The following is a 22,687-nucleotide window of genomic DNA, read 5'->3' as shown; positions in this document are numbered from 1 at the left end:
GCCTCCTATCACCAAGCCAATTTTGTATCCAATTGGCTAGCTCACCCTGGATCCCATGTGTTCGAACCTTCTGGACCAGCCGACCATGCGGGACCTTGTCAAAGGCCTTGCTAAAGTCCACGTAGACAACGTCCATTGCCCTGCCCTCGTCAATCCTCTTGGTCACCTCCTCAAAAAACTCAACCAAATTCGTGAGGCATGATTTCCCCACACACAAAGCCATGCTGACTATCTCTAATCAGACCTTGCCTTTCCAAATGCATATAAATCTTGTCTCTCAGAATCCCTTCCAATAACGTTCCCACCACTGATGTAAGGCTCACCGGCCTGTAGTTCCCTGGCTTATCCCTGCTGCCCTTCTTAAATAAAGGCACATTAGCTATCCTCCAGTCTTCTGGTATTTCACCCGTGGCTAACAATGATAAAAAAAAATCTCTGCCAGGGCCCCAGCAATCTCCTCCCTTGCTTACCATAGCGTCCTAGGATACACCTGGTCAGGCCCTGGGGATTTATCCACCTTAATGCGCTTCAAAACCTCCAACACCTCCTCCTTTGTAATGTTGATATGCTCCAGGGTATCGGTGTTCCCTCCCTTGAACTCTCTAGCTTCCATGACCTTCTCCATGGTAAATACAGATGAGTAGTATTCATTTAAGACCTCGCCCATTTCCCGTGGCTCCACACATAGATTACCACACTGATCCTTAAGGGGACCTACTCTCTCCCTAGCTACCCTTTTGCTCTTAATATACTTATAGAATCTTTTAGGATTCTCCTTTATCTTATCTGCCAGGGAAATCTCATGGCCCCTTTTCGCCCTCCTAATTTCCTTCTTAAGTGTACTCTTACATCCCCTATACTCCTCGAGGGACTCGCTTGATCCAAGCTGCCTATACCTGACATATGCCTCCTTCTTTGTCCTGACCGGACCCTCAATATCCCTCGTCAACCAAGGTTCCCTAAACTTGCCAGCCTTGCCCTTCCATCTAACAGGAACATGCCGGCCCTGAATTCTTCCTATCTCACTTTTAAAAGCCTCCCACTTGCCAGACGTCCCTTTACCTGTAAACAGCCTCTCCCATTCAACTTTTGAGAGTTCCTGTCTGATGCCATCGAAATTAGCCTTCCACCAATTTAGGACTTCAACCTGAGGACCAGTCCTATCCTTTTCCATAACTATCTTGATGCTAATCGAGTTTTGGTCACTGCTCCCCCACTGACACATGACACCTGCCCAGCCTCATTTCCTAAGAGCAGGTCGAGTGCAGCCCCTTCTCTAGTAGGGCTATCCACATACTGCTTCAGAAAACTATCCTGGACACACTTAACAAATTCTTCCCCATCTAATCCCTTAGCACTAAGGCAGTCTCAGTCAATATTAGGGAAGTTAAAATCACCTACTATTACAACCCTATAATTCCTACACTTACCTGCGATTTCCTTACATATATGCTCCTCCAATTCCCTCTGACTACTGGGGGGCCTATAGTAGAATCCCATCAAAGTGATCACCCCTTTCTTATTTCTAAGTTCTACCCATATGGCCTCGCTGGACGTTCCCCCGGGATATCCTCTCTAAGTACTGCCGTGATGTCCTCCCTAATCAATAGTGCAACTCCCCCTCCTCTCTTACCTCCACCTCTGTCATGCCAGAAGCATCGGTACCCCGGAACATTGAGCTGCCAGTCCTGCCCATCCCTCAATCACATTTCCATAATAGCTATAATATCACAATCCCATGTACCGATCCATGCTCTGAGTTCACCTGCCTTACCTCTAAGGCTTCTTGCATTTAAGTAAATACAGTTTAGCCTACCAGACCTTCCATGCTCCCTGTCCTGTCCCTGCCCAGCCTGCCTACTGTACTTGCTTGCTTTAACCTCTACATTTGCCTCAACTATCTCATCGGAGAGACTACTACTTTGGGTCCCACCCCCCTGCAAGACTAGTTTAAACCCTCCAGAGTAGTACTAGCAAACCTCCCCGCAAGGATATTGGTTCCCTTCCAGTTCAGATGCAACTCGTCCCTCTTGTACAGGTCACCTCTGCACCAGAAGAGATCCCAATGATCCAAGTAGCTGAAGCCCTTTGTTACCTCTAGACTTGACCATGCTAACGCACTTCTGGTCGTCTCCCATGTTCCACTTGACGTTATCCTAAACCTTGCTGCCCATGTCCTAACTCGCCCCAACTCCCATTCACATATCACCCCTTATGCTCTCTGATCAACACTGGCTTCCAATTAAGCAACGCATCAATTTTAAAATTCTCATCCCTATTTTCAATTCCTTCCAGCACTACAACCCTCATATCTGTGCTCCTCTAATTCTGGCTTCTTGGGAATCCCTGATTTTAATCGCTCCACCACTGGTGCCCATGTTTTCAGCTGACTGGGCCCTAAGCTCTGGAATTCCCTCCCTAAACCTCTCCATCTCTCTAACTCGCTTTCCTCCTTTAAGACAGTCCTTAAAACCTACCAAGGTTTTGGTCATCTGCCTTAATATCTCCTTATGAGCTCAGTGTCATATTTTGCTATAGAATACCCTGTGAAGTGTCTTGGGATGTTTAACTGCAATAAAGGTGCTATATCAATACAAGTTGTCATTGTATATGAGTTTCTCTTGCGACATGGCACAGTGGGTTAGGATTTGCTGGAGTTCAGAAGAGTGAGGGGGGGGGGGGGGGGGAATCTCATAGAAACCTATAAAATTCTGACAGGACTTGACAGGGTAGATGCAGGAAGGATGTTGCCGATGGTGGGGGAGTCCAGAACCAGGGGTCATAGTCTAAGGATACGGGGTAAACCTTTCAGGACTGAGATGAGGAGAAATTTCTTCACCCAGAAAATGGTGAATGTGTGGAACTCGCTACTACAGAAAACAGTTGAGGCCAAAATATTGTATGTTTTCAAGAAGGAGTTAGATATAGCTCTTGGGTCTAATGGGATCAAAGGGCATGGGGCGAAAGCGGGAACAGGTTACTGAGTTGGATGATCAGCCATGATCATAATGAATGGCGGAGCAGGCTCAAAGGGCTGAATGGCCTACTCCTGCTTTCTATGTTTCTAAAAGGTGAGCCTGCTCCCTTGATATGCAGTTCTTTTTCCTAAGAGACAGAGCATATTAAAATGAAAAGCAATATACAACTATAATCTGTGCACAAATTTTAATTACAATCAAAGGGGTGAGGGGCTGCTTGGAAGATATTTTAGAATTCAGAGGGTGTATTGATGTGAAAATAACTACAGGGTAGGTAATCAAACCTATTTGCTAAAGCACCCTTCACATATTATGAAAGACGGATAAAGGAGTTGGAAATGGTTGACCATCTCAGACCAGACAAAAAACCTATCACAGAAGATCTGCAAATAAAAATTGGTCATCATTGAGCCAATTTTTTTCAATCCTTGTTTGGAAGCAGCAGATCCAATAGTGCAGGTGATGGGGCACCAAAAAAGTTGCTTAGTCGAAGAAACTGTGCTTTAACCACATAAGCCAAAATTACCTTCCTGATAGTCGCACAAATCTGTCGCTCAAATGTATGAAAAGAAGGATAAATGATGAAGTACAAGTTTCCTGGAGCAAATTAAATACAGTTACATATTCAGAAGAGGTTTTGAGAGGTCTAAGACCAACTAGCCCATGGTGCCGTAATAAGTACAAATACAAGTGTTTTTAATATTTGGCAAAATAATGAAATTGATTAATAGGAATGAGGATAAGGACTACTCACACGAAAATTACCTAGTAAGTGCCAAGTAACATAATTTCAGAAAGAACAGATACTGCCTAACTAACATCTTAAGCTTTTGAAGGAAATGGCAGCCCAACTGGATGTTGGAAAGCATGATACAATCTTTAATAAAATTGCACATGAAAGACTGCTACACAAGCTTAAGGCACTGGGTATCCTACAGTAACTTAGGAGATGGATAAGGAGTTGGCTAACTGAAAGTAGCTGGTCCTAGTTAAGAGAATGATGTTAGAATGATGTACAGAGTGTCCCAGGGATCGATGCTAGGGTCCCTACTGTTTCTAATCCTCATAAATGAGCTAGATGTAGAAACACAAAGTAAGTTGATCAAATTTACAAGTGATATTAAACTAGATAGGCAGTAGACTCCAGTAAAGCAGAGGGAACCAGGCCATTTTTAAAAGCAGACGAAATTCAAACAGGCTAACACAACGTCATACAAATTTGAGTTAAGAATTGGGGACATAGTGTACAAGGATTATTGGGAGAAGTTAAGAGAGTTGGAACTGATAGCAGATTCCACACTGATTATGTTCAGTCATTTCATAAAGCAATTAACAAAGCAAAAACAAATGCTGAACTACATTGCCAAATTCCGAGATCTGGCCACATCTTGAATATTGCGTTCCATTCTGGCCACTAGCATACAAGGGAAACTCAAAGCCCTGAAAGCAATCCTGAAGGGCAATGAGACTGCCTCCTCTTTAGTCAGTCCCATGACACTAGAGAAGGTTAACAGAACTGGGGCTCTTCACCATTGAAAGAAAGCACGAGAGGGGACCTTATAGCAGTATAGCAAAATGGCCTCTCTCTTCCGTTCAATAGAATTAGTTCTTAAAAAGAATGGCATACGAGCTTAAGAAGTACAATGTTCATGCTTTAAGAGGGGATAGGAAGGAAACTAATTATTCGAGATTCCTGTATACTTTTTGTAAAATTAGATATTCCTAAGAGAGCCTAAGACCCAAAAGAGTTCAATTTCAAATTCCAAACCACCATCACTTTGAAAATCTATCTGAAGGTCTGTAGATCAGCATGTTGATGTTTTAAGATAATGATGCAGTTTTTTTGTTCAGAAACATTCAAATCTCAATATAAAAGCATTCAGATATTTCCCCAGGAAACAGTTTAAATTGTCAAATCTATATCCTTGCAACAGGTGGAGATCAATTGCTAACATATCTGCATATAAAGCTTTCAGGGTTACAGTGATGAGTAGAGTAATGCTCTCCACCAGATGTCTTACCAGAATAATTTCTGAAGCAACCATTCAGACAAAAGATATCCAGCTAGTTGGAAGTTAATAGTAGTACTGTAGACTTCTGGCTGCATACCTCCCTTGAGGAATTTAAATTGGACAGTATAACACTGCCCAAAACCATTTGTGGATGATCCAATTGAACTAACAACTCAGCGGCTGGGGAAGTGGGGGTAAATAGTATTCCAGGAGGGAGGAGATTCCACTTCATCTAGTATTGCCAATATCCAGAACAGATTAATAAAGACATGAGCCAACATCATTAAAAACTTCAAGTCTGCATTTAGCCAAGTGCCCCAATGTCCTAAGCATCTGAAATCAAGTACCAAAAGTATCAAAATGTTGAGCAAAGGGATTAATTTCTTCTGATTTTGTATGTTTCTTGAAGCAGTCAGAATTGAATTCAAGTCTATACACATATCTCCTTTAACTATCACCAGAGGAGCCACTGACAAAATCACTTTAACACTATGTTGACAAAGAAAATCAACAAAACCCACAGATTTTCAATAAACAAGACTGATATTGCACATACCTTACAACCCTCACAGGCATGTACACCGTAATGGAAGCCAGAGGCCTTGTCTCCACACACTCGACACTCTATGCTTAGCCCAGAGGTGGAAGCTTCATCTTGAGTTAATGGTGTAACAGGAAAGATTACTGATGATGGACTGGAGGCCGGTGTAAGAGTATCTGAAGGCAGATGGGGAAGAAGAAAAAAAATACAGAAAATATTTTGAGATTAATCAAGTCGTCCAAGTAAAATCGAGACACGTTAGATATTTTTACATCTTAGGCAGTTGCGTTGCCTCTAATAATCCATGAACCAGGACCATAATCCATTTTGCCTAGGAAATCAAAACCAAACTTAAAACAATCCAATCCGAATACAAAATAAAAAAATAACCGATATTGTATGACCTGATATTGGGCAAACTTTCCCAACAAGAAGTTGGATCAGGTGTAATCAGAAAGCATGAAAAAGATAGCAATACTATAGAAAAGAAGAGATTTTATGATTGATCTGTAGATCTTTTCTTTGACTTTTGGATTACGGTAAGAATTCCATTACAATTTCTTCTCTTTGTAAAATGACAAATCAGACTAAAACAGTTTCATCATGCATCATCCACGATACCAAAGATGACTCAACATCCAATTTGCTTTCACCACAGGGTATAGAATCCTGGAACATGCCAAAAGCAGACCAGATACAAGATTGTATCCTCATCCTAGATATTACAAGAACATTGCCTCACAGTGAAAAGAACTGCATTTCTTATTAAAACTAGTACAGCTTGCTCTCAAATGAGAGACAGGCTGGATACAATTGTAGCCCAGACTTTTCTGGAAAAAGCCCAGATATAAACTATAGAAAATCTTCTGATAATATTATCCACTTTGGCCAAGTCTACCAAACTGTGTAAAGTAGGTTTGTGGAAAAGACAAATATCTAAAAAGCCAGAAAACATAAGAGTCAATATTTAATTGTATTGAGGTACATTCAAATGAAACAGTACAAAACACCACCCAAGAAGAACAAAATTCAAGAATACCAACCATTGCGTCCAGAAATGAAGTAACAGAAAGAAATATCCTGCACTTATATGTGATCTCAGAACATACCAAATTCAGTACTTTTGAAATGTAGACACTGCTGTAAGAAGCATGGCAGTTAATTTGTGCACAGCAAGGTCCCACAAACAGTAATGAGAAAATTACCAGATAACCTGTTTTAGTGATATTGGTTGATGGACAAATATTGACCAGGACATCAGTGAGAATGCCCTTGCTCTTCATCGAATTGTGCCATGGATAGGGCTTTGGTTTAATATATTATTTGAAAGATGCCAACTCCAACAGTGCAGCACTCCCTCAGTACTAGATTTATGTACTTATGTAGATTAAGTATTCAAGTCTCTGGAGAGGAGCATGAGCCTACACCTTCTGACTCAGGGGCGAGAGTGCTAACACTGAGCCACTGCTGACATTTAGTGGCAGCATAGGAATCTATTTATAGTGACTAAAGAAGCAAAAGCAAGAACACCCTACCATGAAGATGACACTGAAACATATTTATTAAAGCAGGGAAGTGGGCACTGTCAAACTTGTTGTTTAGCTTCATCAGAGTTGAAATTTTTGAAAGACTTCAAGTCACAAGCCGACTAACAGACCAGCAACTTTGACCAAATGATCTTGTGTTACCAATATCGAAGCATATTCAGAGGAAACATGAGACTGAATTTGAAGACATGCAGTCTATATTTGCACATGATAAAGTGTCTTCCCTGCCCTGATAAATTGCCATTGTACAATCTTACCAAAGAAAATCAGAATAGATTCTTTGCTTTTGAAGTCAAAAAGACTTGGACACAAACAATGACCAGCTATCAAAGACCAAGTGTCAAAAAGTTTGGATTCCACGATCCTCATTCTTGGCTAGCTTCCAACTGCAATGATAGGAAGCAGCACATTGATGATGCAATGCATCATACAGAAGAGATACATCAAGAACTCCTTTTCTGTGCAAATGTTTGACCTCTTCAGAAGGTACCTCAAACAAAAAGGCATCTCTCTGCATTCTGTAGGCCCTAGATGTTGTTAGATGCTTGACTTATTGCAAACAAAAAGAGAGGGAAATTGCTGTTGCCTTTAACATCCATCCAGGCAATGATTCCATGATGATTTGCCTATGACACGATAAACTATGTTTGCCACGTGCTATCTTATTTTGCACAGATGTCACATTTATCTGCCAATCATTCTGAGGTTGTAGAATGCTGTAAATCAAAAGGTTTCTCTGACCAGTTTAAGTGTCAGCTTGCCTCATTTCCCAGGACTCTAGTTTTGGGTTTGAATTGCATACCAGGTTTATGGCACATAATCTGCAGGATGATCTTCCAGTGCAGTAATGAAGGGCTGCTGCTTTGTCAAAGACATCAACATGCAGCGAAGTTCCCATCTGCTTGTTCAGATGGACATTAAAGACCTAATGGCACTATTCAAGAAACAACGTTGTTTCAGTGTCTTAGAACATAAGAACTAGGAGCAGTAGGCAATTCAGACCCTCGAGCCTGCTCCACCATTCAATACGATCATGGCTGATCTCAGCTCGGCCTCAACTCCACTTTCCTGCCCATTCTCCATAACCCTTCAACCCTTTACTAATTAAAAATCTGTCTATCTCCTCCTTAAATTTACCCAATGTCCCGACATCCACCGCACTCTGGGATAGTGAATTTCACAGACTCACGACCCTTTGAGAGAAGTAATTTCTCTTCATCTCTGTTTTAAATCTGCTACCCCTTATCCTAAAACTATGACCTCTCGTTCTAGATTGCCCCACCAGAGGAAACATCCTCTCTACATCTACTTTGTCAATCCCCTTAATCATCTTATATACCTCAATTAGATCTCCTCTTATTCTTCTAAACTCTGGAGAGTAAAGGCCTAAACTGCTCAATCTCTCTTCATAAAACAAACCCCTCATCTCTGGAATCAATCTAATGAACCTCCTCTGAACTGCCTCCAATGCAACTACATCCTTCCTCAAGTAAGGGGACCAAAACTGTACGCAATACTCCAGGTGCGGTCTCGCTAATGCCTTGTACAGTTGCAGCAGCACTTCCCTACGTTTATACTCTATTCCTTTAGCAATAAATGCCAAAATTCCATTGCCTTCCTTATTACCTGCTGTACCTGCGTACTAGTTTTCTGTGATTCATGCACGAGGACACCCAGATCCCTCTGCACCGAAGCACTCTGAAGTTTTTCTCCATTTAGATAATAATTTGCCTTTCTATTCTTCCGACCAAAATGGATAACCTCACACTTAGCCACGTTAAATTCCATCTGCCAAATTTTGGCCCATTCACCTCACCTATCCATATCCATTTGTAAGTTTCTTATTTCTTTACTGCAACTTACTATCCCACCTATTTTAGTGTCATCTGCAAATTTTGCTATAGTACCTTCTATCCCTGCATCCAAGTCTTTAATATAGATTTTAGTTTTTTTAGTTTTGAGATACAGCACTGAAACAGGCCCTTCGGCCCACCGAGTCTGTGCCGACCATCAACCACCCATTTATACTAAGCCTACACTAATTCCATATTCCTACCACATCCCCACCTGTCCCTATATTTCCCTACCACCTACCTATACTAGGGGCAATTTATAATGGCCAATTAACCTATCAACCAGCAAGTCTTTGGCATGTGGGAGGAAACCGGAGCACCCGGAGGAAACCCACGCAGACACAGGGAGAACTTGCAAACTCCACACAGGCAGTACCTAGAATTGAACCCGGGTCGCTGGAGCTGTGAGGCTGCGGTGCTAACCACTGTGCCAGCCACTGTGCCGCCCTTTTTGAGAGGATAGTTGGGGCCCCGAGGACTGAACCCTGTGGCACTCCACAAGTTACATCTTGCCAACTAGAAAAGGACCCATTTATCCCGACTCTCTGTTTTCTGTTGGTTAGGCAACCCTCTATCCATGCCAATAAATTTCCCCCAACTCCATGTGATCTTACCTTGTGTATTAACCTTTTGTGTGGTACCTTATGAAATGTTTTCTGGAAGTCCAGATACACTACATCTACAGGATCCCCATTATCCTCTTTACTTGTTACATCTTTGAAGAACTCTGGCAAATTAGTCAAACTCGATTTACCCTTCATAAAACCATGCTGACTCTGATGGATTGCGTTTTGACTTTCTAAATGTCCTGTTATTACTTCCTTCATAATGGATTCTAACAACTTCCCAACGAAACTAACTGGTTTATAGTTTCCTAATTTCTGCCTCCCTCCCTTTTGTTTAGGCCAACATTACTCCCTTAATCACAAAAAACCATTGTTCAAACCTGTTCTTTATCTCATTCTTTGTGGGATATTGAGGATGCAATATAGCACATAACAAACCATTCAAACTTAAGTGGGAGAAATCAGCAGAACCTGACAGAATGCAAAGTACCCTTCTAAAAAGGTCTAAAAGACGTGCTACATATGAATCAGCCTAACTTTTATCATAAATTCCAGTCATACATAGAATTGTATAGAATACACAGCACGCAAAGAGGCCACTTGGCACAACCCTGCCCCTCATCCTGCCTATCCTCATGCTTGGGTGGGGGGGGGGAAAAAGGTGTAAAGGCCTGCTATCCAACCTGAACCCAACGGGACCCGACGACATGCGTCGGGTTCAGGTCGGGTCTTCCAGGTCCGGCTTTCGGGCTTGGGCCGGTCGGGCCAGGCCTGGGTCGGACACACACAGCAAGAATTGCAGGTAAGTGTTAAAAGTAAAAGACCTACCTGAGCTGGCCATCCAGGACGTCAAGGAGGGAAACTCTGAGTCTGCGCAGTGAGTGAGTGAGCGTCTCTATGATGTCATCATGCTCATGCTGCAGCTTCCTGAAGATTGGGAGTCGCAAGGTAGGTAAAGGGAACATTCCAGTGGTCAGGACGGGCGCGGGAAAAATTGGAGGGACTTGGGCCGGGTCGGGCTTGGATCCAATGTGGTCCTGTCGGGTTTGGGTCGGGATTTTTGTTTCCCTGACCTAAGCAGGCCTTTTGGGGGGTGGGAGGGGTGGGGGGGGGGGGGGGGGGGGTGGAGGGGGGGAATGGTTGCACAGCTATTTCTTGAAAGCTATTCAACAAGAGCTGATAAGCCTCTTAAAATGGCACTGCAGATCCTGTGAGTGCATTAACAGTGGCTTGAAACATTGTTAAAAGTTCCAAAACAATTCAAAAACTATCGTTGAAAACTTTCACCAACCTCAACAAGAACAAGACAGAGAGAAGGTGGCAGAAAGGTATTTTGAGGATTAATTCACATTTCTTTACACGCTATAATAAAACAGAATCTTGCAAATGAGATACATACTGACACATCCACTAGGCCCTGCATCATTGCCGTAAACCACCTCAAATGAATTTCTTGGAAAGACAAAACAAATCAACTTGTGCAAGAGAACTGTAAAAGAATATTTGCCCTGAAGAGTCATTTCATGGATAATGAGCCTCGCACAGAAGATAAAGGCTTCAAAGTAGTCTATGCTTTCTTGTTTGCTCTGAATGAAGGATCAAGCAGTGAAATGATTAATATTGTGTATTGTCTGAACAAGTAAGAATCTATCAAGGATAGAAAAATAAAACAGAAAATCACAACTAAGCAAACAATTCAAAAACATACCTATATATCCCATTGTTCAGCAACACAGAGTAAGTTGCTAACAAGCACTAGCAACAAAAAAGTAATTAAATTCTTGCTTGGAGAGTGGAAACACCCCAATATCCACAGGAAGGTCTGGTTTGTCACCTGGGGCAATACCTGTTTTGAGTTTCTAAAAGTGGACTGAAGAAGTGGAGGATCAGAAAAGCATACAAGCATACAGCAGCACCTACTCAAATCCTTTTTCATGCAGCACATACATTCCAAGCAGGCTATGAAGCAGTTGTAATTGTGTGTGTCTGAAGATATCTTTTTGCTGTGTCTGGCTTTCAGTACTCCGATTCTATCTCAGAAGTACTAAAAAAGAGGAACCAAGTTTCACATAAGGTATGCTGTTACCAGAAAGGTTGCCAACAAAGCAGGGAATAGATTTGTACATCTCTCATTTCATAAAATCAGACAAGGCCTCATGTGAGGTGGAACTGGTCTTGGATGTTGTGCAAAATGGGTGATAGCGAATCGGCAGCTTGTTTTACAATTGATAAAATGGGCCATTGGTACATTCACCAAAAGACCAATTTCACCCCCACAGTACTGTAAGATTAAGTAAAGCAACAATGAACAACTGCCAATACATAGAATATATACAGTAAATGGAAAAGTCCTGGGGAAAATTGATGTACAGAGAGATTTGGGTGTTCAGGTCCACTGTTCCCTGAAGGTGGCAACGCAGGTAAATAGAGTGGTCAAGAAGGCATACGGCATGCTTTCCTTCATCGGACGGGGCATTGAGTACAAGAGTTGGCAGGTCATGTTACAGTTGTATAGGACTTTGGTTCGGCCACATTTGGAATACTGCGTACAGTTCTGGTCGCCACATTATCAAAAGGATGTGGATGCATTGGAGAGGGTGCAGAGGAGGTTCACCAGGATGTTGCCTGGTATGGAGGGCGCTAGCTATGAAGAGAGGTTGAGTAGATTAGGATTATTTTCATTAGAAAGACGGAGGTTGAGGGGGGACCTGATTGAGGTGTACAAAATCATGAGAGGTATAGACAGGGTGGACAGCAAGAGGCTTTTTCCCAGAGTGGGGGTTTCAATTACTAGAGGACACGAGTTCAAAGTGAAAGGGGAAATGTTTAGGGGGGATATGCGTGGAAAGTTCTTTACGCAGAGGGTGGTGGGCACCTGGAACGCGTTGCCAGCGGAGGTGGTAGACGCGGGCACGATGGAGTCTTTTCAGATGTATCTAGACAGATACATGAATGGGCAGGAAGAAAAGAGATACAGAACCTTAGAAAATAGGCGACATGTTTAGAGAGAGGATCTGGATCGGCGCAGGCTTGGAGGGCCGAAGGGCCTGTTCCTGTGCTGTAATTATCTTTGTTCTTTATATGCAGCATTCGTAACAAGATAGATGGCACAAATAAAAATACATGGATATGATCTGATAGCCATTACAGAGACATGGTTGCAAGGTGACCAAGGCTTGGAACTGAATATTCAGGGATAATTGGCATTTCAGAAGGAGAGGCCGAAAGGAAAAGGAGGTGAAGTAGCTCTGTTAATAAAGGATGAAATTAGTACATAGTGAGAAATTATCTTGGCTTGGAAGATTGAGATGTGGAATCAGCTTGGGTGGAGATAAGAAATAGCAAAGGAAGAAGTCGCTGGTAGGAGTAGTCTATTGGCCCCCCTAATAGTAGCTACAATGTAGAACAGTGTATAAACCAAGAAATAATGGGGGCTTGTAAGAAAAGTACTGCAATAATTGTGGGCAACTTTAATCTTCATAAAGATTGGACAAATCAAATTGGCAAAGGTAGTCTTGAGAACGAGTTCATAAAGTGCATTTGGGACAGTTTCTTAGAATATGTTGTGGAACTGACCAGGGACCAGACTATTTTAGATCTAGTAATGTGTAATGAGACAGGATTAATGATCTCATAGTAAAGAATCCTCTAGGCATCAGTGATCATAACAGGATAGAATTTCACATTCAGTTTGAGGGTGAGAAACTTGGGTCTGAAACTAATGTCTTAAACTTAAATAAAGGCAATTACAAAGATATGAAGACAGAATTGGTTAAAGTGATCTGTGAAAATTGATTAAAAGATAAGCAGTGGCAGACATTTAAGGAGATATTTCATAGCTCTCAACAAAGATATATTCCACTGAGAAAGAAAGACTCTCCGAGAAGGATGAACCATTTGTAGCTAACTAAGGAAATTGAGGATGGTATCAAATTAAAATACAAGGCATACAACGTTGTGAAGATTAGTGGTCAGCTAGAAGATTGGGAAAATTTTAGAAACCAGCGAAGATGATTTTTTAAAAAAGAGGGAGAAATAGATTATGAGAGTAAACTAGCAAGAAATATAGAAACAGACAGTAAGACCTTCTGCAAGTGTGAAAAAGGACGAGAGTAGCTAAAGTAAATGTTGTCTTTTAATTTGATACCATCCTCAACTGAGACTACAGCTGAGACATTGAGACTACAGAAACAAGGAAATGGCAGAGACTTTGAACAAATATTTTATATCTGTCTTCACAGTAGAAGACACTAAACGAATCCCAATAATAGTAGGGGGCAAAAGGGAGAGAGGAACTTAAACCAATTATCATTAGAGAAAAAGTACTAGGCAAACTTATGGGACTAAAGGCTGACAAGTCTCCTATACCTGATGGCCTGCATGCTAGGGTCTTAAAAGAAGTGGCTGTCGAGATAGTGGATACATTGGTTGTAATCTTCCAAAATTCCCTAGCTTCTGGAACAATCCCAGCAGATTGGAAAACACAAATGTAACACCTCTATTTAAGAAAGGAGGGAGACAGAAAGCAGGAAACTATAGGCCAGTTAGCCTAATATCTGTCATTGGGAAAATATTGGAATCCATTATTAAGGAAGTCGTAGCAGGACATTTAGAAAATCATAATACAATCGAGCAGAATCAACATGGTTTTATGAAAGGGAAATTGTGTTTGACAAATTTATTAAGACAGAGATGAGGAGGAATTTCTTCTCTCAGAGGGTTGTGTACGTTTGGAATTTTCTACTCCAGACAGCTGTAAGGCTGTGTCATTGAACATGTTCAAGGCTGAGACAGCTAGATTCTTGAACTATAAGGGAGTCGAGGGTGATGGGGAACAGGCAGGAAAGTGGAGTTGAGACCAAGATTGGATCTTATTGAATGGCTGAGCTGGCTTGAGGGCAGTATGGCTTACCCCCAGTCCTATTTATGTTCTTATGTCCTTCTCAAATTTTGTGCTCTGTTCAGGAGACATCATAACTTGCTACAGCTGGAATGTATGTTAATAAAGTTGGTGATTGGTCAAGTAACATTACTGTAATGTCTTCATGTGACCTTATCGATCCATAAATTTGCCACTGGTGTAGGCAGATATGCACAACCAATTTGTTGCCCAAATGATCTTGCTAGGCATTTTCAGTATCTATTACTCCTACCTCAAGCAACTGTAACAATGCCAAGGCTGGCTTTACATAGTCAAACTGTTGGCCTTCATCTGAAAACTCCAGGGTGTCACTACCACTCCATTCCTTACCGCAAATTTTCAATAGCATGCTGCAGGAAAAACAGTGAAGTGTGTCTCAATGGAGTACACGACCTGTGTCAGGTAAAATCCACACACAACACACGTTATAGAAAATATATAACTACAGAAAGTGCATATTGATATACAATAGATACTAAAAATTGTTGGTTTCCCAACTTGACACATTAGAAATCAGATGCATTTCCAATAATCCTCCAAGTGATGTCTATGAGCTCTCCTGTACATTATTTCCAGGTTGTGACCACTCTAAAAAAAAAAAAATCATTTTTAATGTGGATTTAATTATGGATGCAAGACACCCACTTTGGGGTTGTAATTTTAACAGTCAATTATACTTTAAAATTCAGGCAGTTTTTTTTTCATTTCAGCTCAAATTTCTCAGTTATTTTGTTTATGAAAAAAGAGGGCAGTGCAGTGAACAAACAACAATTAAGGATTTGAGGCTGGAGTCAATTCTATGGTGAAATTGTAGTTTTGCCTCAAATTCACTTCTATATAAAATAATTCAGGGAGGTGATCACTGAAACCAGTCTGCAGCAGATAACCTTTAGCTTACACAGGAGAGATGAAGGACTTGACACACACAACAAAGCTGACTTATTTATCAGATAAAAAATATTACAGTTAACAGAAATGAACCTAACATAAAATAATCAAAACTCCAAACTTCCAGAATTGAACTTGTATAATTTGGTGAACAGCAGCATCCTTTTTCAAAAAAAAAGCAAAACTATGAAAATAAGGATTAAACAATTAACATAAATTGCACATATTAAATAGCAAGATCTTAACAGCCTCTTAAATCTGATTGGTTTATCCACATACTTTAACTTATCAGATATGCTCTGGCATCTACTGGTGACAATGAGCAGAGCAACTGATTTATGGTGTAAAAACACAAAATGCTGGAAATACTCAGCAGGTCAGGTAACATCTGTGGAGAGAAAAACAGAGTTTACGTTTCAGGTTGATGAAAGGTAATCGACCTGAAACGTTAACACTCTTCTTCTCTTCACAGATGCTGCCTGATCTGATGAGTATTTCCAGCATTTCTGTTTTTGTTTCAGTTTTCCAGCATCTGCAGTGTTTTGCTTTAGTATAACTAATTTATGGTGACTGATTAAGTCAAATTCTTATTTATTCTGATGTGATTTCTGGATTTTTATTGGTGTTTTGAAGTCCACATTTTTCCATGGAAAAATGTAAATCACTGGCCTTTTGAGCAGTCAAACCATCCCCTCGGTCAATGTGCACTGCAGCAGATGGAACACCTGCTATTCACCTGTTCAAAATTGTCCCAAACATTCCTTCTGCGTGAGCAACTTACATAAATTTCTTCCATTCTAGTATGCTTTATGCACTGTTTATGTTGTAATCTCCTTCGAGGAGGAGGAGGAGGCTCCACAAATATCCCCAATCCTCAATAATGGGGGAGCCCATCATTTCTCCATGCAAAAGAAAAGCCTGAAGCATTCGCAACCATCTTCAGCCAGAAGTACCAAGTTGATGATCCATCTCAGCCTCCTCCTGAGGTCCGCAGCATTACAGATGCCAGTCTTCAGCCAATCCGACTCGCTCCACATGATATCAAGAAACAGCTGAAGGCACTGGATACTGCAAAGGCTATGGGTGCTGACAACTAAAGGCCTGCTCGGGTCTGCAATTGAAATCCGAGCCGAGCCAGACAACCACATCTGACCCAAGCCCGACTCGGCCCGAGTCCTTTGATTTTTTTCCCGCGCCCGACAAAATCACCAGAATGAAGTTGATTATATTAAAGAGGTTGTGCTCTACCTTGGATGGAATCGCTCACTGCAGACTAACGCGGAGTCCAGGTGCACGTTTCCTGTCTTGACGACCTGGTTCAAATCTGGAAGCTTTTCTCTCCCTGCCCAAAAGGCAGCACTGTGTCTGACCTGGCATGACCTGACCCGAGCCCGAATACCAGACCCGGAAGAGAGACCCGACCTGAATCTGACACGTCAAGTCTGGTCAGGTAGCCATGCTCTACTGACAACATCCTGGCTGTAGTACTGAAAACGTGCTGCAGAACTAGCCGTGCCCCGATCCAATGCAGCTACAACACTGGCATCTAACCGATAACGTGGAAAATTGCCCAGTTATGTTCCAACCACAAAAAGCAGGAAAATCCAATTACCTCCCCATCCGTCTACTCTCGGACAACAGCAAAGTGATGGAAGGTGTCATCGACAGGGCTATCAAGCACCACTTAAACAGCAATAACCTGCTCACCAATGCTCAGTTTGGGCTCCGCAAGGGCCACTCAGCTCATGCCCTCATTACAGCCTTGGACAAAAGAGCTGAACACAAGAGGGGAGGTGAGTGATTGCCCTGGATATCAAGGAGCCCTAGCCAAACTGCAGTCAATGGGAATCAAGGGGAACACTCTCCACTGGTTGGAGTCATACCTTGCACAAAGGAAGATGGTTGTGCTTGTTGGAGGCCAATCATCTCAGCCCCAGGACATTGCTGCAGGAGCTCCTCAGAGTAGGGTCCTAGGCCTAACTATCCTCAGCTGCTTCATCAATGACCTTCCCTCCATCATAAGGTCAGAAGTGGGGATGTTTGCTGATGATTGAATGATGTTCAGTACCATTCTCAACTCCTTAGATACTGTAGCAGTCCGTGTCTATATGCAGCAAGACCTGGACAACATTCAGGCATGGGCTGATAAGTGGCAAGTAACATTTGTGCCACACAAGTGTCAGGCAATGATGACCTCCGATAAGAGAGAATCTAACCATCTCCCCATGACATTCAACAGCATTACCATCACGGAATCCCCCACTATCAACATCCTGGGGGTTACCATTGGCTAGAAACTAAACTGGAGCAACCACATAAATACTGTGGCTACAAGAGGAAGTCAGAGACTGAGAATTCTGCAGCAAGTAACTCACTTTCTGACTCCCCAAAGTCTGTCAACCATCTACGAGTCAGGAGTGTGAATGAATACTTTACACTTGCCTGGATGACTGCAGCTCCAACAACACTCAGGAGACTCAACACCATCCAAGATAAAGCAGCCCACTTGATCAGCACCCCATCCACCACCTTAAACATTCACCCCCTCCACCACCGACACACAGTGGCAGCCGTGTGTACCAAATACAAGAGGCGCTGCAGCAACTCATCACGCCTCCTTCGACAGCACCTTCCAAACCCGCAACCTCTTCCACCTAGGAGGACAAGGTCAGCAGACAGGAACACCACCATCTGCAAGTTCCCCTCAAAGTCACACACCATCCTGACTTGGAAATAAAGCACAGTTCCTTTACTGTCACTGGATGAAAATCCTGGAACTTCCTTCCTAAGAACATTGTGGGTGTACCTGCACCAGATGGACTGCAATGTTCGAAGAAGGCAGCACACCACCCCCTTCTCAAGGGCAATTGGGGATGAGCAATAAATGCTGGCCTAGCCAGTGCGCCCACATCCCATGAAAGAATTTTTAAAAATTGGATTGGATGACTACTTTGTCAAATCTGTTCCCAGATTTGACTGCGACCTCCATGTTGCTCACCTCTTCAACTCCCTCATTTGCACTCTTAACTTTCTATCTGTGACTTACAACAACAAAAACAGGTATTGCATCTTATTCAAAATCCTGAGATTCTGAAATTAAAGATACCACAAAAAAAACCATTTCACAACAATTTTATCCAACATCACTTCCACTAATACATAGAAAAGTGAACTATTTACCCTTGTGCATTCCCATACTGTCAGTCTTGTGGGTGCGGTTACTTGGCCTAGAGCTCCTAGCAGTGCTACCCCAGTGGCTACAGCATGGCTGGTTGAAAGCAGTGACTTTCAGTAGGGACGACTGCAGATGACTTTTTAGGACACCCTCGAGCAGTTCTGGGCATAGAAAGCCCGGCTTTAGACGGCACCATCTCAGCATGGACTGCAGCAGTCTGAGTTGGCTAGCTGACAGGCAGCAGCAAGGGCAGTGACGGAGTGACAGAGGTGGGAAAATGAACGCTGTCCTCCTAAGACAGGACAGCAGGTTCATTCTCCATATATCTATTGCCACTACCCTGGGGCAGTGCCTCAGCAATCCGAGTACTCTGCTTAAGTGCTGTGAAAGCCCGCATGCCCCATTGAGCACTGGTATCTGCAGACATGATGGCAGCAGTCTGAATCTGCACGGCACCAAGCATGGATCTCATGACCTCAGTCTGAACTTCCACTTCAGCACTGAGAAATTGGGTGGCTTCTGCCTATGCTGCGATGAAAGCTGAGACATTGGGCACCAGACACTGCATCACGACTGAGTTCACAAGTGCTATCATGGAGTTAGCGATAAGTTCCACACAGGAAAGGATGGACAACAAGCTCTGCATGAAGCCCTGTGCCAAGCTGGAGCTGGACTCAACACTCCTTGACAGTGTCAACAGATTCTGTGGCAGGCCTGCCAATGCACCAAGCATCTGTGTGCATGCCTAGCAGCTTTCTTCAGTACAGTACGCTGCCCCAAAGACCTCATCTGAGTCCTCTGCAGCAGACCTCATCTGTGACTTCACCCTCCAGTGAGCTGGTGCACATGCTGCTGGCTGCAGCCCACTTATGCCCAGTGACTCACCATATGCTGATCCTGTCTCGATACTACCCTCTAAAGTAAGCGCAGTGCCAGTATTTGAGCTGGTGGCTGCGAGTGTCAGATCAAGTGACAGTGCTTCTTCACCGGACAACTGCTCTTCCTCATGACTTTTATTGTGAGGCTACACTAGCTTGGCCAGGCGTTAGGTCTTGGGCACCTGAAAGCAAAAATGCAGTAGTGGGGGGGGGGGTTGGGGTGAGGGAAGAGAGCTTCACAGGAAAGCAAGAAATCCATAGTCACACCACATGCAGCTTGCACTTTATGCCAGATAGCAGGATGAAGGCAAAATGGGATTTAAGAAGAAGCATAAGGCAGGAAGATAGTGTCATCCTTGATATTCGTGGCAATGCTGGTTGCAATGGCCTCAGTCACAGCTGGCCCAATAATTTGCAGCACCGTGACCTCTAAGGGGCTCAGGAGATGCAAATGTACCTGCCCCCTGCAGTTCTCTGCTGTTATGTGCAGCCTTGTCCTGCAAGAGAGGGAAGGTACATCTGCATCTCCTGAGCCCTTTAGAAGTCACGGTGCTGCAAATTATTGGGCCAGCAGTGACTGAGGCCATTGCAACTTGCATCGCCAAGAACATCAAGGATGACGCTATCTTCCTACCTCATGAGTGTGTTGCAATGTGTTTGGGTGATGTGCCTACCATACCTAAATAGCTGGAAATATGTGGAAGTTGCAAGATGTGGGTGCGAGCCTTGCAACATTGGCAAGTATGTGAAGGTGGGGTGTAGCTTCTGAATGCTGGGAATGACTCCTGATTGCTGACTGGTGAGTGATGGGGGTGTAGTGTACAGAGCAGTGTGTGAGGTCGGTGGTGCAATGGGCAGGAAATAGCATTTGAGGATGCATTCACTGACCTGACCACCCATATGAGATCTTTGAACTTTTTCCAGCAATGCAGCCAGTTTCTTATGACAGACTCATTGAATTGACCTCCATGGCTACCTGCTCCCATTCCATTCAGTGTTTGCCTGGAGAGTCTCCTGGCCCCTTGTGGAAATATGACCTCGCTCCTCCTTTTTACCTCCTAGACTAAGACCTCCAGTACTGCATCAGAGAATCTGAGAGCCCTCTCTATGGCCATTGGTAGTCTTATTCCTTCTGTAAAACACTTTTTGATACAGTTCCACCAGTAGCTGCAGCCAGAATTCACCTCCCCTTTAAGAGGTGCAGGCTACCTTTAAGAAGTGGGTACTAGGTATAAGTGGGTACTAGGTGTGCTACACACACACACACCTGAGCCCGAGTGTGCAGCCAGTCACTGATGTGTTCAGTGCTAGGCTATATATCACAATCATGGTGATGAGCAGACAGCACGAAGTTTGCATCAAATGTACTAGTGACCAGGTCATTGAAATGTAAACATCAATTTGTATATAACAGATGACAGTATCAACAAATACATCTAGGTCTCAGGTTGTGATGAATAATCTTCCACCTCTACAAGTTTAGTTGCATCAGATTCAGAGATTCCACCAGTCTCAACACACAGTTAAGTCAATGGACCAGTGTGTTCAAATATTGTTAATGTTTTGGGAGCTATGCAAATCCTACACGATATGAGCCTAAATTTCTCAGTCTCTTATAGTGTAGGACTTTACACAGCACCAGCCTAGCTTTCCAGAAAGACATAAAAGATCCATGTCCTGGCCAATATTTAGCTCTCAGCCAATATCACTGAAACAAGTTATCTGATTATGTATCTCATTGCCATTAGTCGCAGCCTGTGTGCAAATGTTTCTGCTGTGCCTTCCTACATTGTAACAGTGACTACATTGCCTCAGCCAGGCTGCCTCAGTTATGCACAGATGGCAAGGTCCAAGGAAAGGCTAGGAAAAGGAACAATGAACGTGTCTAGTGCTTGGAGGGAGACAAACAATCCTCCCCGCAGCGAGGAAAGCCGATCTGAGAAGGAGGAAAGGGAGGCAGCTGCACCCAGTGAACCCAACATCTAACCCGTGCCCGGAAACTCCTCCTCTACAGATAGGATCAATGGAATGGGAGGCAGATGTACAAAATGGTCAGTGGCAAGTGGTAAAAAGGAAAACCACAAAGAAGAAATCTCCAAAAAAGGAACAGGTCACCACCCAAACCATTGGCAAAAGGAGGCTACCGTGTGAGACAGACTACAGCAGCTCCTCCTCATTGAACGAGGAAGGGCCGCAAAGACAGCACTTGCAAAAGAAGCGACAATGCTCAAAGAAGCTGGAAGAGCAAGGCCCCCAGCTCCAGGGCTCTGGAAGCTATGAAGGGCCCAGCGCGCCCCAACCCCAATGCGCCGAAACCAGCGAGATACCCAGCGCACCCCAGCTCCGGGAGACCAGAGAGCAGCGAAGCGTCTGGTGCACTCCATCTCCGGGAGGCCTGGAGCCGTGATGTCTTTGAGGAGGGACAGAGGGGAAAGACACCACCAGCAGAGGACAGCCCAAGCCTTGCTGCCCACAATACCCCCAAAGTCACCCCAGTGGAACAAAACCCCCATGAGTAACCAGGAGGTGTTTCTGAGCCTAATGAATGTGAAACAGTTTGTGTACACTATGGGTATGCAGGAACATACCCAAGGACTGGGACTAGCAAGGACACCTGGCGTGGTAAGCAACACCCAACCTTAAAATGGGTATAAAGTTTGCTTCAATTAACGTGCATAGCATTAAATCCACTATGCGATGTGTTTCGACCCTTGGACTATCTCACCAAGGTCAAAGCCGACCTGCTGTTTCTGCAGGAGTGTGGAATCCCGCACTTCAGCAATTACAGGCAATGGTGGTCCCACGGGCCATCAATCTGGTCCAGGTGAAATGATTCCCGTTCCTCTGGCCAGGGTATTCTGCTGCGGGGAGGTAACTTCACCATCTCCGAAGTTAAGGAGGTGGTGGGCGGTCGCCTCCTCGGAGCGGATGTAATGTACAACAGTGCTCTGCTTCGGATAATCAACATGTACACCCTGGTTCAATGCAGCAAGCGCCTGACTGTCCTCCAGCAGCTCCCACTGCTGTTGGCAACATCCAGGCCAGTCATTCTTGGCGGTGACTTCAACTACATCATTAATCCAGCTGGACGATCAGGCACTGATGACAGCAAACTGGATGCTACGTCCAGATTCCTAATGGAAACAGTAAAAGATGCCAAGCTGCATGATGTCTTTAGTAGACCTGCAGATGGAGCACAGCATAGATACACCTGGTCAAGACCGGACGGGTCTGTTCATTCCAGGATTGATTTCCTGTTTGTGTCCCGTGCTTTCACGGTCAGACCCAACCAATGTCAAGCCGGTGTTCTTGTCTGACCACTGCCTCC

At 43.5% G+C, this 22,687-nt stretch overlaps 1 protein-coding gene across 5 annotated transcripts in view; it reads right to left on the bottom strand.

The window, feature by feature from the left end:
* Positions 1-22,687, bottom strand: part of LOC137379660 (peroxisome proliferator-activated receptor alpha-like) — a 185,744-nt gene that overhangs the window by 65,246 nt on the left and 97,811 nt on the right. For all 5 annotated transcript variants that reach the window (XM_068050817.1, XM_068050818.1, XM_068050816.1 and 2 more), the window contains one exon: positions 5,547-5,707. In XM_068050817.1, coding sequence (XP_067906918.1) covers positions 5,547-5,707 — 161 coding nt within the window. The remainder of the gene's footprint in view (positions 1-5,546; positions 5,708-22,687) is intronic.

Source organism: Heterodontus francisci, chromosome 18 (assembly GCF_036365525.1).
Source record: "Heterodontus francisci isolate sHetFra1 chromosome 18, sHetFra1.hap1, whole genome shotgun sequence".
NCBI classification, from domain to species: Eukaryota; Metazoa; Chordata; class Chondrichthyes; order Heterodontiformes; family Heterodontidae; genus Heterodontus; species Heterodontus francisci.
Note: the sequence above shows the minus strand (reverse complement) of the source record. Positions and strands in the feature narration are given on the sequence as shown.